This window comes from Diceros bicornis, chromosome 15 (genome assembly GCF_020826845.1).
Source record: "Diceros bicornis minor isolate mBicDic1 chromosome 15, mDicBic1.mat.cur, whole genome shotgun sequence".
NCBI classification, from domain to species: domain Eukaryota; kingdom Metazoa; phylum Chordata; class Mammalia; order Perissodactyla; family Rhinocerotidae; genus Diceros; species Diceros bicornis.
In genome coordinates, this window is record NC_080754.1 from 33956788 (window position 1) to 33969874 (window position 13087).

The 13087-nt window shown below is 36.7% G+C and overlaps 1 protein-coding gene across 2 annotated transcripts in view; it reads right to left on the reverse strand.

Annotated features, from left to right (window-relative positions):
• Positions 1-825: 825 nt before the first annotated feature.
• The window catches only part of IL1RAP (interleukin 1 receptor accessory protein), a 130778-nt gene continuing 118516 nt past the window's right edge, over positions 826-13087 (reverse strand). Inside the window, exons 9-11 of one of the 2 annotated variants that reach the window (XM_058556116.1) lie at positions 12866-13015; positions 11418-11561; positions 826-1541 (exon numbers count right to left, since the gene is read on the reverse strand). In XM_058556116.1, the coding sequence (XP_058412099.1) occupies positions 826-1541; positions 11418-11561; positions 12866-13015 (1010 nt within the window). Of the gene's footprint in view, positions 1542-6919; positions 8890-11417; positions 11562-12865; positions 13016-13087 lie in introns of those variants that run through there. The other variant, XM_058556117.1, reaches the window with a different exon arrangement.

Below are 13087 nucleotides of genomic sequence, written 5' to 3' on the forward strand. Positions count from 1 at the left end.
AAAATATAATGAGATTTTTGTGTAAACTTCCATTTCATTGAAACATTTTCTCACTCTCATTTAGTCTTTTCCTGGATCTCTCCTAATACACTTTAGCAAGGAAGCAAAGAGACACCTCAGCTTTCTTAGTACCTAAACCAAATCTTGATTCCTGAAATGGAATACAGTTCAGATATGAATTCCAAAGACATAAAAGGCAGAAGGGAGAGAGGGAGGTAAAAATTTGTTAGTACAAATAAAATCACATAAAAATATAACTTTATTGATGCTAACAATTTTCGGCAGTTTAGAGAACACTAGTTTACAGTGAGATAGAGAACACCATGTATCCCTGTGTGAGTGTGTTTGGTTCTTCCAGGGAAAATGTGCTGTAGGTTTTCTGTTGAGCCTAGCCCTACAGCTTCCAACAGAACCAACTCCAGTCCGTAGTGTTCCCTTGGGATATACACCCTGTATGTATCACAGTCCAAGTACACCTGACTGACTCAGAACATGAAGTTGATCAACAAACTCAAAGGAAATACATTTAAATTTTTTGCTCAATTTTAAACCATTGGGCAAGATAAAGGATCGGATTTGAGGCAGCTTGCTCATACTGACCTTCTAGGGCCCAAGAAGAGTGTGCTCTTCTGAGGCCATTAGAGGCAATAATCTGGATTCAGCTCCTGCGGGTCTTTTGTCTCCTAGAAATAAATAGTTTTTAAAAATCAATAAAGGAGACACAATCTGATAGTCCATTAGATGATAAAAATGTCAATTATTCCCATAGGTTCATGACACAAAGAGGGCTGGTAGAGATAGCAGCCACCACCCACCACACAGTAATTATAGGATATAAAAGTCATTGTTATTGGATAAATCCGTGAAATGGTGAAGAGCAAGGGCTGAGATCTGAGGAGCAGGGGGTTCCAATCTGGTGCCATTTTGTATCCATTGAGTTTCTGACTCTTGGGAAACAGGCTTACAGAGATGTGTCTCCCACTGGGGCTGGGTATGAATCTCTGCCCGGCTCTTGCTCCTAAGGTGACTCTCTCCTTCACAGTAGGTGACACAGCAGCGACAGGCTGCAGAGGACTTTCCTCTGTGTTTGGACATCGTGCCTGGGGCTGGGGAGGCACCTGCAGCCCTCCCTGAGCTCTGGAGTTCTGGGGGCTCTTTCAAACGACTTCTCCTTTGAACGTGGTCCAGACTGATGTCAGACTGGGAAGAGCAGCTCTCGTTCCAGCCAGAGCTGGCACTCAGACTTCTCAGGGGAAGAGCCAACCGCAAGGCCTTCCAGAATTTAGAGCCAGAATGTTTGGACTTTTCTCCCTTCCAGCTCACAAAAGACACAGACTCTTTCAGCTGCAGGATGCTTGGGTGTGGATGCTCAAGGGGACGGTACTCAACCACAATTAGCTTGGTGGCAATGGAGTTCTGGCACATGACACCCAGTTTAAACTCCAGCATACTGATGCTCTTCTCTGTCACATAATCTGGGCTCAGGACAACAATCATCCTTCGGCTCCTCTGAATGAAGTCAAAAACTGCTTCCACTGTATCTATAGGAAAATGGAAAGACAGGACAATGCCTAGTGAAAATGTACGTAAGTTCCAGTTCATCATTGTCCATCCTATAAAGGGCAGACAAGGAATAAACACTTGAGAATATGTTAAATAATCTGCCCAGTTAAGGAATCTCATCAGTCTTACCAATGGCTGCTAAGCATCTGCTACCTTCAAGGATGAGGCATTAACCACCTCCCAAAGCAGCTGATTTCACTCTGTTTGTAAATTATTTTTTGTTTTGAATTTCTTCTCTACAACTTTTATCTGGGGGTCTTAGATCTGACATCTTCAAATATTTGGAATATTTCATAACTATTGTGATCTCACTGTATTTTCTTCTCATCTCTAGATTAAATAACTTCAGAATTTTTATCTTATTCCCCATATGACGTGGTATCAAGTCTTTCCCCCATTTTTATCATTTTCCTCTGAACAATAGTAAGTTTATAAATGTGTCTCCTAAGAGTAGTATCCTGAACAGGACTGAACACAATGCTCCAGACATAGTCTGATCAGCAAAGAGCAATAGGGAATTACCACCTCCTAAGGTCCTCTATCTACAGTTATATCCCTTGATACTTAAAAATTTGGACACAACATCAGACTGTTCATAATATTGATCTTATTGTCAACCAAAACTCCCTTTTTTTATTCTTGTGTGTGTGTGTGTGAAGAATTGCTCTTAAAATCAATTAAAGGAGAAACAACAATGATGATGGGTAAGAATTAGTCAATTAGTTAAGACTTCTGGCAAAGTATTCGATTCTAATAGTTACTGAGGTGGATTTGGACAGATCTCAAGGAAAGTTCTTGAGGTAAATGCGGTGCTTAACTCACTGTGAGATTTAGGAGCTTAACCAATGTGATTTTCTGATGGAAAGGAATTCCAAATGTGTAAATCACAGACATGGACAACTCTGAAAACAGGTGCTGCAGACAGACTAGGAGGTTGAATACCTATGCTTTTGGGGTCAGGGTGAAACAGTGATGGAGAGACTTTTCAGCCTGTGAAGATAAGCTTAAAGTTTGCAGTGAATTTGATCATTATGAATTTGACAGGGAATGGAGGAGCTGTTCTCCCTACCAGATTAGTTCTTTCCAATCGGTGAATTTAATGTGAATTTGAAGGAAAATTGGAAGAGACATGTGCTCAATTTTTAAGAACTTTTGACTGTTTTTTATCGAGTGCAAAATGTTTTAGAGAATTTTTGTTTCTATCCTAAAAGATAAATATAAATTTTCACTTTTCAAAGACCAAGTGTGTGTGCATGTGTGCATGCATATGTGTGTGGGTGTGTGTGTGTGTTTTGGAAACTCCTCTGTCCTCTCTAGTCCTACTCAGAATCTCATGTAGCTGCCTTTCATAAACCTGAGAACGTGAGAGTAGGAAGTCTACTGCCTCTGCTGTCTCGTGATAAATACAATATAACCTTACGACAACACGGATAGTTTTTCAACCAAGGAACTTATGCACCCAAATTGAGTGTATGTGTGTGTTTCACTTCAAAATAGTCACTTTAGGAAAATGTACGTTTTGTCCAACGGGGATACCACTGTTGAAAATAAAACACTGTCCTAGATCCTCTAAAGAGAGAGGCTGTGTTTTTTTTCCTTTTTTAAAATTATTGGTACCCCACCCTGAAAATGTAGGATTTGCATTTGAAAGAGGGCAACACTAAAGCAACAGATATGGATTGTGGAATTCCAGACATTGAGGAATGGATGTAGGAGATGCTTCTCAGATGGGGGTTGGGCTATACCTAGGAGGCTTCACATAGTACTTTGAAACAAGCTGCCTCCTTTATGGTATATTATAATAAATTCCATATTGTCAAAACTTCATATTTGAGGATGTGAATTGTTATTACTTTTTAATGCTGAAGATTATTTGGAGAGGGAGTTGTAAATTAGGTCATTTATTCTGTTTGGCTCAAAAAAATGAGATGTGGCTATGGAATGATGAGACCAGTTTTCTTGTGTGATACTAAATTAGTTTTGAAGTCATGTTTTCTGGTCTAGAACTGTTCAATATCTCAGAATACTTCTGCCTTTAAAAGTCATATTCTCCCTGGAATTCACCCAGAAAAAAACTGGGCCTGTAATTTTATTTTTTGGCTAGGTTATTGGTGTACGAAAGAGCAGCAAGCCTTTCTCTTTTTCTCTCTCTTAAAATTTTAAGCATAGAAAGAAAAGAAGGTGCCTAATTTGAAAATGGATCTGAATTCAAATATTGGGTTCTCCATTTATCTCTGTTTTTATCTTAATATCTTCAAGTCTGAGTTCATCCATCTGTAAAATGCATATAATTAGAGCAAACTTAGGTTGGGTTGGAGCTTTGTTAAACAAATTAGAGATACCTATATGTAAATGTCTAGACATGGTAGACATTTGAATTAATCACTGATTAACTTATTCGATTTCTAGTGCACAGAATAATACAATAATGTATGGACTAATGTTGATTGAGTCTGAAGCAATTCTTGATGGTCACTTTAGAGAATCACTTTAATATGTGGGTTTATAACAGAGTTCTAAGTTTTAAAAATTCTGTCTATTCAGTTTAAAATAGATATGGATAAAAAATACTACTGAAACAATCTCCTAGCCAATTGCTAAAGATACCTCATATTCGTTGAGTAGAAACACAGAAATAAGACAGACTAGTAGCTGAATGTGTCTCTCCTATACTGTGAATTTACTTGTGTCAAAGTCCTAGTGACAGCAGTAAACGACTAAAGAAAATATCTTGAGAGTTTTAACAAGGTCAGTAATAGCCAGGTAGCCATGATGTCCAAATTACTGATATTGAAACTAAATAGTCACCACTATGTTCTAGGAGGTCATTTAATATGTTCGGTGTTGGAAGCAACTTCAGACTCATCACCACTTATCCAGTGCACAAAGCCCACATGCCAAATGTCCCAATAAGATCCATGAAATCTTTGCTTGTACACCTCTAGTAACAGGGGGCATAGAATCTCCAAAGATAGTGAAATACATGATTGTTCAACTCTGCTTTAAAGTTGTGTCCTAAGTGAGTAGAATCTGTTTCCTTGTAAGTTTCATCCATTGATCCTAAGTCTACTTTTTGGGGACTGGTTTGAAAGAGAAAAATTATTCAGTAGGAAAATTTTTACTAATCTAACCTCTTTAGCTATAAGGACTCAATAAATATTCTTAGAATAAATGAACAAATAGGGATTTAAAAAAAATAAGCAAGAAGGACTCCCTGTCACTGTGGACTTAATATCATTAACTCAAAAGAAAATGCATTTCCAAATATTTATCACCGATTTATTTGGAATTTGTGATAGAAAGGCATCTTTGATTCAAATTATTGTCTATTAACTAAAGGCATAAAGGCAGGGCATTAATTAATTGATCTCGTTCCAAAGCAACTACCTTGGGGTTGCATTAATGCCTATAAAATGTAAGAGATTCCTGTAAGCTACCCAAGTTCCAAGTTGAACAATAAAGAATAGGCTTGAATCTTTGTTTTAAAAGAATCTCTCTCTCCTTTCTCACCCTCCTTCCTGTCTCTCTCTGCCTCTGTTATTCTCTCTTTTTTTCTCTCTCTCTGTCTCTTTCTCCACACACACACACACACACACACACACACACACACCTGGTATACTAGAACAATCCATTTTACTTAAGTAACTCTTTTACTCCCATGCAAAGAAAATGTTCTTGAGATGAAGTTCCCATTTTCCTCAGATTTCTCTCAGAAAGAGAAACTTAACTAATGTAACTTATCACATTTCTTTTTATGTGTATCATTAATTCTTTTTATTCTCATTTCTTATGGTCAAACACGAAAATAAAGACATAAAACACATGCACAAAATAAAATTCAGAGTGGAAAATAAATGGTTTATTTTTAAAATAAACAAATTTACAAATCAAATGGAAAATGGAAAATACAAAAGTTTATGAATAAAATTAAAAAAAAACCTTAAGATATTAAAACCTATAGAAGCAAAATGGAAAATTAACAAGTGGAGTGATGATTTGTTTCCCAATACAATGGAGTACTAGTTTATTAGAATACTAGAGAATCATCTAAGTTACAACACAGAAGAGAATTAAATAAATTTTATATGATTGTATAATTAGACACTCTATATATCATGGTTCTTTGTTAACTTGGGTGCAGAAGGTCTTTACATCATATATCTAAAATCACGAAGAGTTTTTTTTTTTTTTTTAACACTGGAGAGCAATTTCTTCCTGCTCTCTAAATTATGTTTCCCCATCTCCTTCAAATATTCTGCATTGGGCATCTTCTGGGACATAAAACAAACAAAAAATCTTGAAACAAAATTCTCTTAGAATGAGACATATCATTTAGAGTTGAGATGCTTTAGGAAAAGTTTAGTACCAAAGACAGGAATATAAATAGGAAAAAAAAATCAAGAAATTGTTAGGGGCACCCAACAGCATTTGGGATAAATATGGAATCCAAAAGTGCAAAAACAATGCAGCATTGGCAAGAGAATGGCCCCTTGGTGACGGGACTGTTCTCCATTTACCTAAAGCTCATGCAAGAATTGATATTCAAAGCTAATGGAGTTAGCTCTCCTCTGGTCTTATGAGTAAAGGGTTAATAGGAGGAGTAATTGTGGTTTGTAATAAAGAAAAGCATTAATAAGGCTCAAAAAATTAGATCCAAGAATGACTACATACCATAATTTTACAGTCAAGAATTTATGAAGCTTCTTTTCAGTCTAAAATAATCAATAACTCTTCCACAGAGAAATGATTTATTATGGACTTTAATACTGCAGAAGGACATTTAAATGTAGGAGATAGTTTTAGACTTGCTTATCAACATTCATACTACTGGGATAAGGATATCCTTAAATTATGAATTACGGTGTTTCATAGGATAATCAGGCTCACTTATAGATATTTTCTTTTCTTTTCCTGTATTACTCAATAGTCAAAATAGAGATTTATCTCTCCAGTAGTTGAGCACTGAAATTACCATAGCTTAGTTTCTAAGTGTGCGTACTCGGAACATAGTAAATGATCAGTTAATGCCAGAGGACTAGCTACTGCTTAGCAGTGACCATGGAAGTTCTGTGCACAACAGATTGCACTGTACCCAGATCAACTGTAGCAGTAGTAAGTTATTTATACCAATTTAAAGAAGGTAAGAACTAACAATGACTACACTCTGTGAGCTATGAATTTACAAATAACATTAATGTACAGAAAACGTGAACACAAAAGCATTACAGTAAAAACATATTTAAAAACTGGACAAGAGTTCTAGTGGTTTGTAATATTATGCCAATGGCTATTAGAGTCATATGCATGTACATATATATATATATGTATACACACACATATATATACTTCACGTATGTATATATAGGTATCTATACATATATATAATTCATGTAGTGTATATATATGCAATATAGATATACATATATATATAATTCATGTGTGTGTATACATATATATATTTTTAAATCTATATGTAACATAGATATTTACCACTCTATATACTCTATCTGGACTTAGTTTTCACTTTTCCAAGTCTTAAGAACGGTAAAATTTCACTTAAACTAAAACAAGTTTCATTGACAGTGACTTTTCAGAATGACTTGTTTGGAGCGAATGTATTTACTGTATGAACGAATAAAATATGAAAAATATTGGGGGTTCAGTTAATTCTCGTAGAATATTAATGCTAAAAGCCACTCTTAAGGTCACTGAGTCTAATTCCCACATTTTACAATGGGGAGACAGAAACAAGTGAGAAGAAATCACTTTCCTAATATTCACATTAGCAAAGCTGAGATTAAAAGACAAATTGCCAAACACCTGTCTTGTGCTTTTCTCACAAGCGAGAAAATGTCCTAAAAGCATTTTGCTGTTATTTCACTCTATATTAGCACCATTAGGAAATGCCTCTTGTCAGACTCTACCAAGTGTGGAGCCACTTGCAAACTCTAAATGACTGATATCAAGTACAGTAGATAGGGAAGATGGAGTGATAAACATGGGTTGACCTACAGATATTTAGGAGTTTACTGTAATAAAAAAATTATGATATATTTTTCAAGTTGACAAATATAACATCAATTACCTGAGATAGAGGGCACAGAAAGTATAGTAGGAGAAAATGCAGGCAAGCCCTTTAAATCAATTAAAGGAACAGTTTCAGTTATACTGCTTTATATCATCCTACGTGGGTGTCAGTCTTGCTGTGATAGTGTGTTGCACAGCAGAATGAGCAAGAGAGGTCATTATCCTCAGCTAAAGTAAATTTAGGCCCTGATTTTCCTTTTAATGGATGAGCAAAAATTAGAAAAAAAAGAAAACTATACTTGGAAACTCATAATGACCCTGTTAACAGATGACTTATCTTTAAGGAGTTTTTAAATCCACAGCAAAAGGCTGCCCCACAACGTTAAGATTATGAAAAAGAGAGAGAATAAAGCACCAGCCCCAGTGGCCTAGTGGTTAAGTTCGGTGCACTCCACTTCAGCGGCCCAGGTTCAGTTCCCAGGCACGGAATTACACCACTCGTCTATCAGTGGCCATGCTGTGATGGCGGCTCACATACAAAACAGAGGAAAACTGGCAACAGATGTTAGCTCAGGGTGAATCTTCCTCAGCAAAAAAAAAAAAAAAAAGAAAGAAAAAAAAGACAGAGAGAGAATAGAGACATGTAGGAATAGGAATAAAGGATGCAGAAGGGGAAATTCACATCAACCAAGTCTTCGCCTGCAAAGCACATGGCGATATCAGGCACTGGTGACAGACTGGTGGCACTATCATTCTAAACCTTAGCATTGCCTGAGGAAACAGAACCACCAGTCATGCAGTCGCCCTGAATTTATCTCTGTGGGGAGACTTTCATAGAATTTTTTCTGTCCATGAAACAATAAATTGGGAATGAAGAAGGCGGAACTCTTCCTTTCTGGAGTGCCCTTGGATCTTTTTACCCCTTTCATACATTTTTCAAGGATGAATAGGAGAGACCCTGCTCGCCACTTCTAGACCACTTGGCACTGGAACTTTTCTTCACTGGCATGGCCACCTGCAGCTGCTTCCAGAACCTGCCCTGTGGATACCTGGATTTCTCCCCCTTCCATTTAATGACCGTGAGCACCGTCTTAGCCCTCTTCAGCTCTTTCACCTTCGTTTCCTTCACAGCTTTGTACTGTACTAAAATGACGTTGATGTTGCCCCGAGAGGCCATGTTTTCTAGGCCAGCCTTGAGCTCCAGCAGGGCTTGGGTTCCCTGGAGCACGTAGTTGGGGCTTAGGACAACCAGGAGGCGTCTGCTTTTCTGAATGAAGCTCAAGGTCTCATCTGTGACAACTGGGAAAGAAAACACCATGGGGATTAGTATTGGCCAAGAGCTCCCCAAAAGCCTGGGGCTTGAGGAGCAAGTGTAGGGAACTTGGGGTGACAGCCTGAGAATTGAGGTGAAACTCTTTACTAAGAACACTTTGAAAACTTAGTCCTTAGACTCAATCACTCTGTTCACTCAATGCCACTCTCCTCAGGGAGAATATAAACTACACACACATACTCACCCCCAAAAAAATTCCAAACAGGTAGGAAGCCAGAATGTACTTCTATGACCTTGGTCCTCAAAAGCATTATTGAGGACACAAGGAATAAACGAGTTGTACTGAAATGGATTTCTTCAAACTGTGTGGCATGTTGTGGCCCAGCCAAATTGGCTCCTGAGCTCTTTCTCCCCAAAGATGCCCATGTATTAACTCTCTAGTGCAAGCCAGCATTCAAAAAGATATACATTATAGAGTCAAAATCATAGAAAATCATTTTTCGCTAACACAGGACAGCAGAGTAGGAACCTTCATTTTTTTGAACGTCCCTCTCTGTTCCAGACACCTCCCTGACTCAGGCTGGTATCACTATGTCTTTGGAACAGAAAGTTAAAAAAATTTAGCCAATTGAATGGCATTTTGGCTGGCATCACATTCTCAGCTCAGCTTTCTACTCTGCTCTCTGCTCTGGAGCCTAAATTAGTCCCTATATCTTTCTTCTTAAACTCCTATCATTACTATGAAGCCATGTGCTTTGGCAGCTGCCAGCTGATGTGTCTGCCTTCCCTAATAGGCAAATGCTTTCTTCAGGTCCAAAAAGAGAAGAAAAAGAAGAGAAAATGGAAATGCAGTGTAATTTTATTCTGTTGTCAAGGGCTCTGATCAGTTCCTGTCACTAAATTCTTGGGAATAATCCATCTCCTCGAGGTTGCTTATCAAGGACTGTATAATGTATAATCCTTTACCTGGGATTCAGATAGGAGCCAATTCTGGGGAATGCACTGGTGTTGTGGAAAGCTATTTCATGGCTTACCATACTTCCCTAAGCGGTCATTTTGCCCCTTAATCTTCACAAGTACAGAGGCAGTGGGGAAAGATTTGCAATTAAAATAGCATGTGTAGCTTGGAGGAGAATCCAGGAATAAGTAATTGTGTACTCTAAGCAGTGAGGCTAGAAGCTGACCACGTGTAAGCATGGAAAGAGACCCAGAGGCAGAGAGGACTGAGTGAGAGCAGCAGGGAGGATGCAAAAGATCATATGGATCACGATCAAAAGCAAGATGCAAGAGGAATTATGTAGAACTTGAATTCTTCAAAGAACTGTCAATCTATTGGAGGGTCTTACATTGTTATTAGACTGTATATCTTTATATAGCTTTTCACACAGTAGATAAATTTTTGTTGAATGGCTGCATGAATGAATAAATGGATGAATAAATGATTTAGGATTTTAAGTCTTAAAATGAATGGAATTTGTCCTTTAACTGTACAATCAAGTCATTATTTGCTGGCAAAATTATACTGAAGGAGATATTTGCTGTAGAACACACGCATGATGGAATATTGGGTGATGACTGAAACACGGAAAAATTAATCCAGCTAATTCAAAATGAGAATAAACATTTAAGTCTATTCTGATTCACAATTATTGATACAACGTTAAAAAAAAACATGTTAAATGATTAATGTAAACAGGATTTTAGGGGAAGAAAATTAGTTTGTTGTGAAGATTGGAGACATTACATGCATTTCAATTGTGTGACGTTTAACAATGGGTTTAGGAATGCTATCTTGTATTTATTAAAACAGACTCCAATGGACCATCCCTCACTTTATGTGTTACTATGTGGATCTGAAAATTAGAGATGTATTTTCATTTCAAAACATTCAGCAATTCAAGCTTTTTTTTTTTAACCTACTAGAATATACTGGCCTTTGTAAAATTTTAAACTTATCTCAAATGTATAAGCTGATAGAAAGCAAGAAACAGACCCAAGGAAAAGAAGAAGTTGAGTAGTGTTGGTTTGCTAGGAAAAAAAAGTGAGGAGAAGGAAATTAGCAAATGCCAAAGAGAAATATACTAATTATTATCAGTGAGTATAAAGAATATAAAGAAAGATTCCAGGCACTCTCTTCTGCAACTCATTTTTAGTAAAAATGTTTTGTTTAAACTCAGTCTTTGCAAAAAAATTCTAGGAAAATTAATACAGGTTAGCTAAACCTTCTAAACATCTAAATGTTAGTAAACAGGACATTTAAACCTGTGGCATTTAATAGAGCTCTAATCCACTGCACATCTACACTTCTCTGACATTGAGTTTTTAAAGCTTGCAAGGGAAAATATTATAATACCAAAAACTGCACTTGAATAGTCTACATATTACAATGTAGTTACATTCCTAGAGAGTCTCTGTCTATTACATCAAAGAATTGGACATTAAATGTCCAAAGATGTCAGCATAGAGCTGAGCCATGACTCTCATACATGACACAAAGCAAAGGACCCCCTTTGCCTTTCAGGGTAGTACCATTTGTACTCTTTGAAATACCTACTTCCCCCAGGCAGACTGTCTCGGTCAAAGATGCACAGCTTGTATCCAAATTCATTCTCCAAAACTCCACGGAGGGTCAGTAATACAAATTCTTCTTCTTCAGCATTCCTTGCATAGGATACATAAATATCATATTCCTTCCCATCTAGCAAAAGGAACACAGATCCAATATAAATGAAGAAAGCTTCTCAATAGTATTGGATTTTTTTCATTAAATTGAACTTTTGCATATTAGACATTTTCATTTTTCACATGTATAAATTATCTGACAGATTTCAGTGTGATTTCCCACTTGGGACAGGTCTCCAGGAAAAACGACTATTTTAAGGTGTAATTGCAAATTTTATCTGATGTGTCTTCTACTCTCATCTTACTGAGTTCAGTTTTTATAGTGGAGAATGAGTGAAGTTTGGCTCATTCAACTATGAATGAACAGAATCAGGATGCAAATAGTTAGTCAATCATAGGTTCTGGCAATTAACACCACGCAGAAAATATCTAGTTCCTGTCCTAGTATGTCACTCACTAATATACTAGAATTATAATTTGAGCAAAACTTTTAGAAACTGTCTAAATTATTTATACCTGAAAGTAGCTACAATTAAAAATATACTTAGATTCATTAAACCAATCTTTCCCAAAATTGTCTAATTATAAAAATCTCCTCTCATTAAAAATACAGGTTATGTGTCTCTTCCACAAACCTACTGAATGAGAATCTTTACAGGATGGGTCTAAGAATCTGTATGTTTGAGGGTTCCATTCTTGTCACCAGGCAAATGTGCACCAGAACCGTGCTTTAATGTGCATATCAATCATTTGGGAATATTACTAAAATGTAGATTATGATTCAGAATAGGAGTTATGCTTAAGATTCTCATTTTAATAAGCTCTCATGTGTTGCTGGGCATTTATCACCCTTGAGTACCAAGAGTGTGGACCTGCACTGCCCAACACAGCAGACACAAGCCACATGTGGCTACTGAACACTTGAAATGTGGGTGGTATGAACTGAAATACGCTGTAAGTGTAAAATACAATACATACTGAATTTTGAAGATTTTTAGTATCAAAAATGAGACTAAAATATCATTAACTTTTTAATATTAATTACATGCTAAAATGATAATATTTTTAATATATTGGGTTGAATAAGATACATTATTAAAGTTATTTTCACTTTCTTTTTATCTTACCAATGTGACCACTAAAAATTTTAAATTACATATGTGGTTTGCACTATATTTCTATTTGAACAGGGCTAATCTAGACTAAATCACATACTGAGCCAAGAAAGCAGAATAATACACATTAGAAAGATTTTCAATAGTAAGGGCTGAAACAAAAGGTAGTCTGATTAAATCGTCCAGTTAATCTAGGTTTTATCCAGCCGGCACGTTTTCTAAAGATGACAGAAGAAAAGATTTGCATGCAACTTCCATTACTCACCTAAAATGGTTTCATCTGTTCCAAAATGAGCCCGGTAAAACAGGACCATCTCCAGCCAGTAAACATGGTAAATAACAATGAGAATCACCACCAGCAGGATTGTGGCTCCAAAACCACACGCCAGTTCCACAGTGTATCTGGGAGCTATCACTGGAGTGAACAACAAAGAAACAGAATTGATTTCTATGTGGTGATCACAGTGACCCATTATCCTGCAAACAG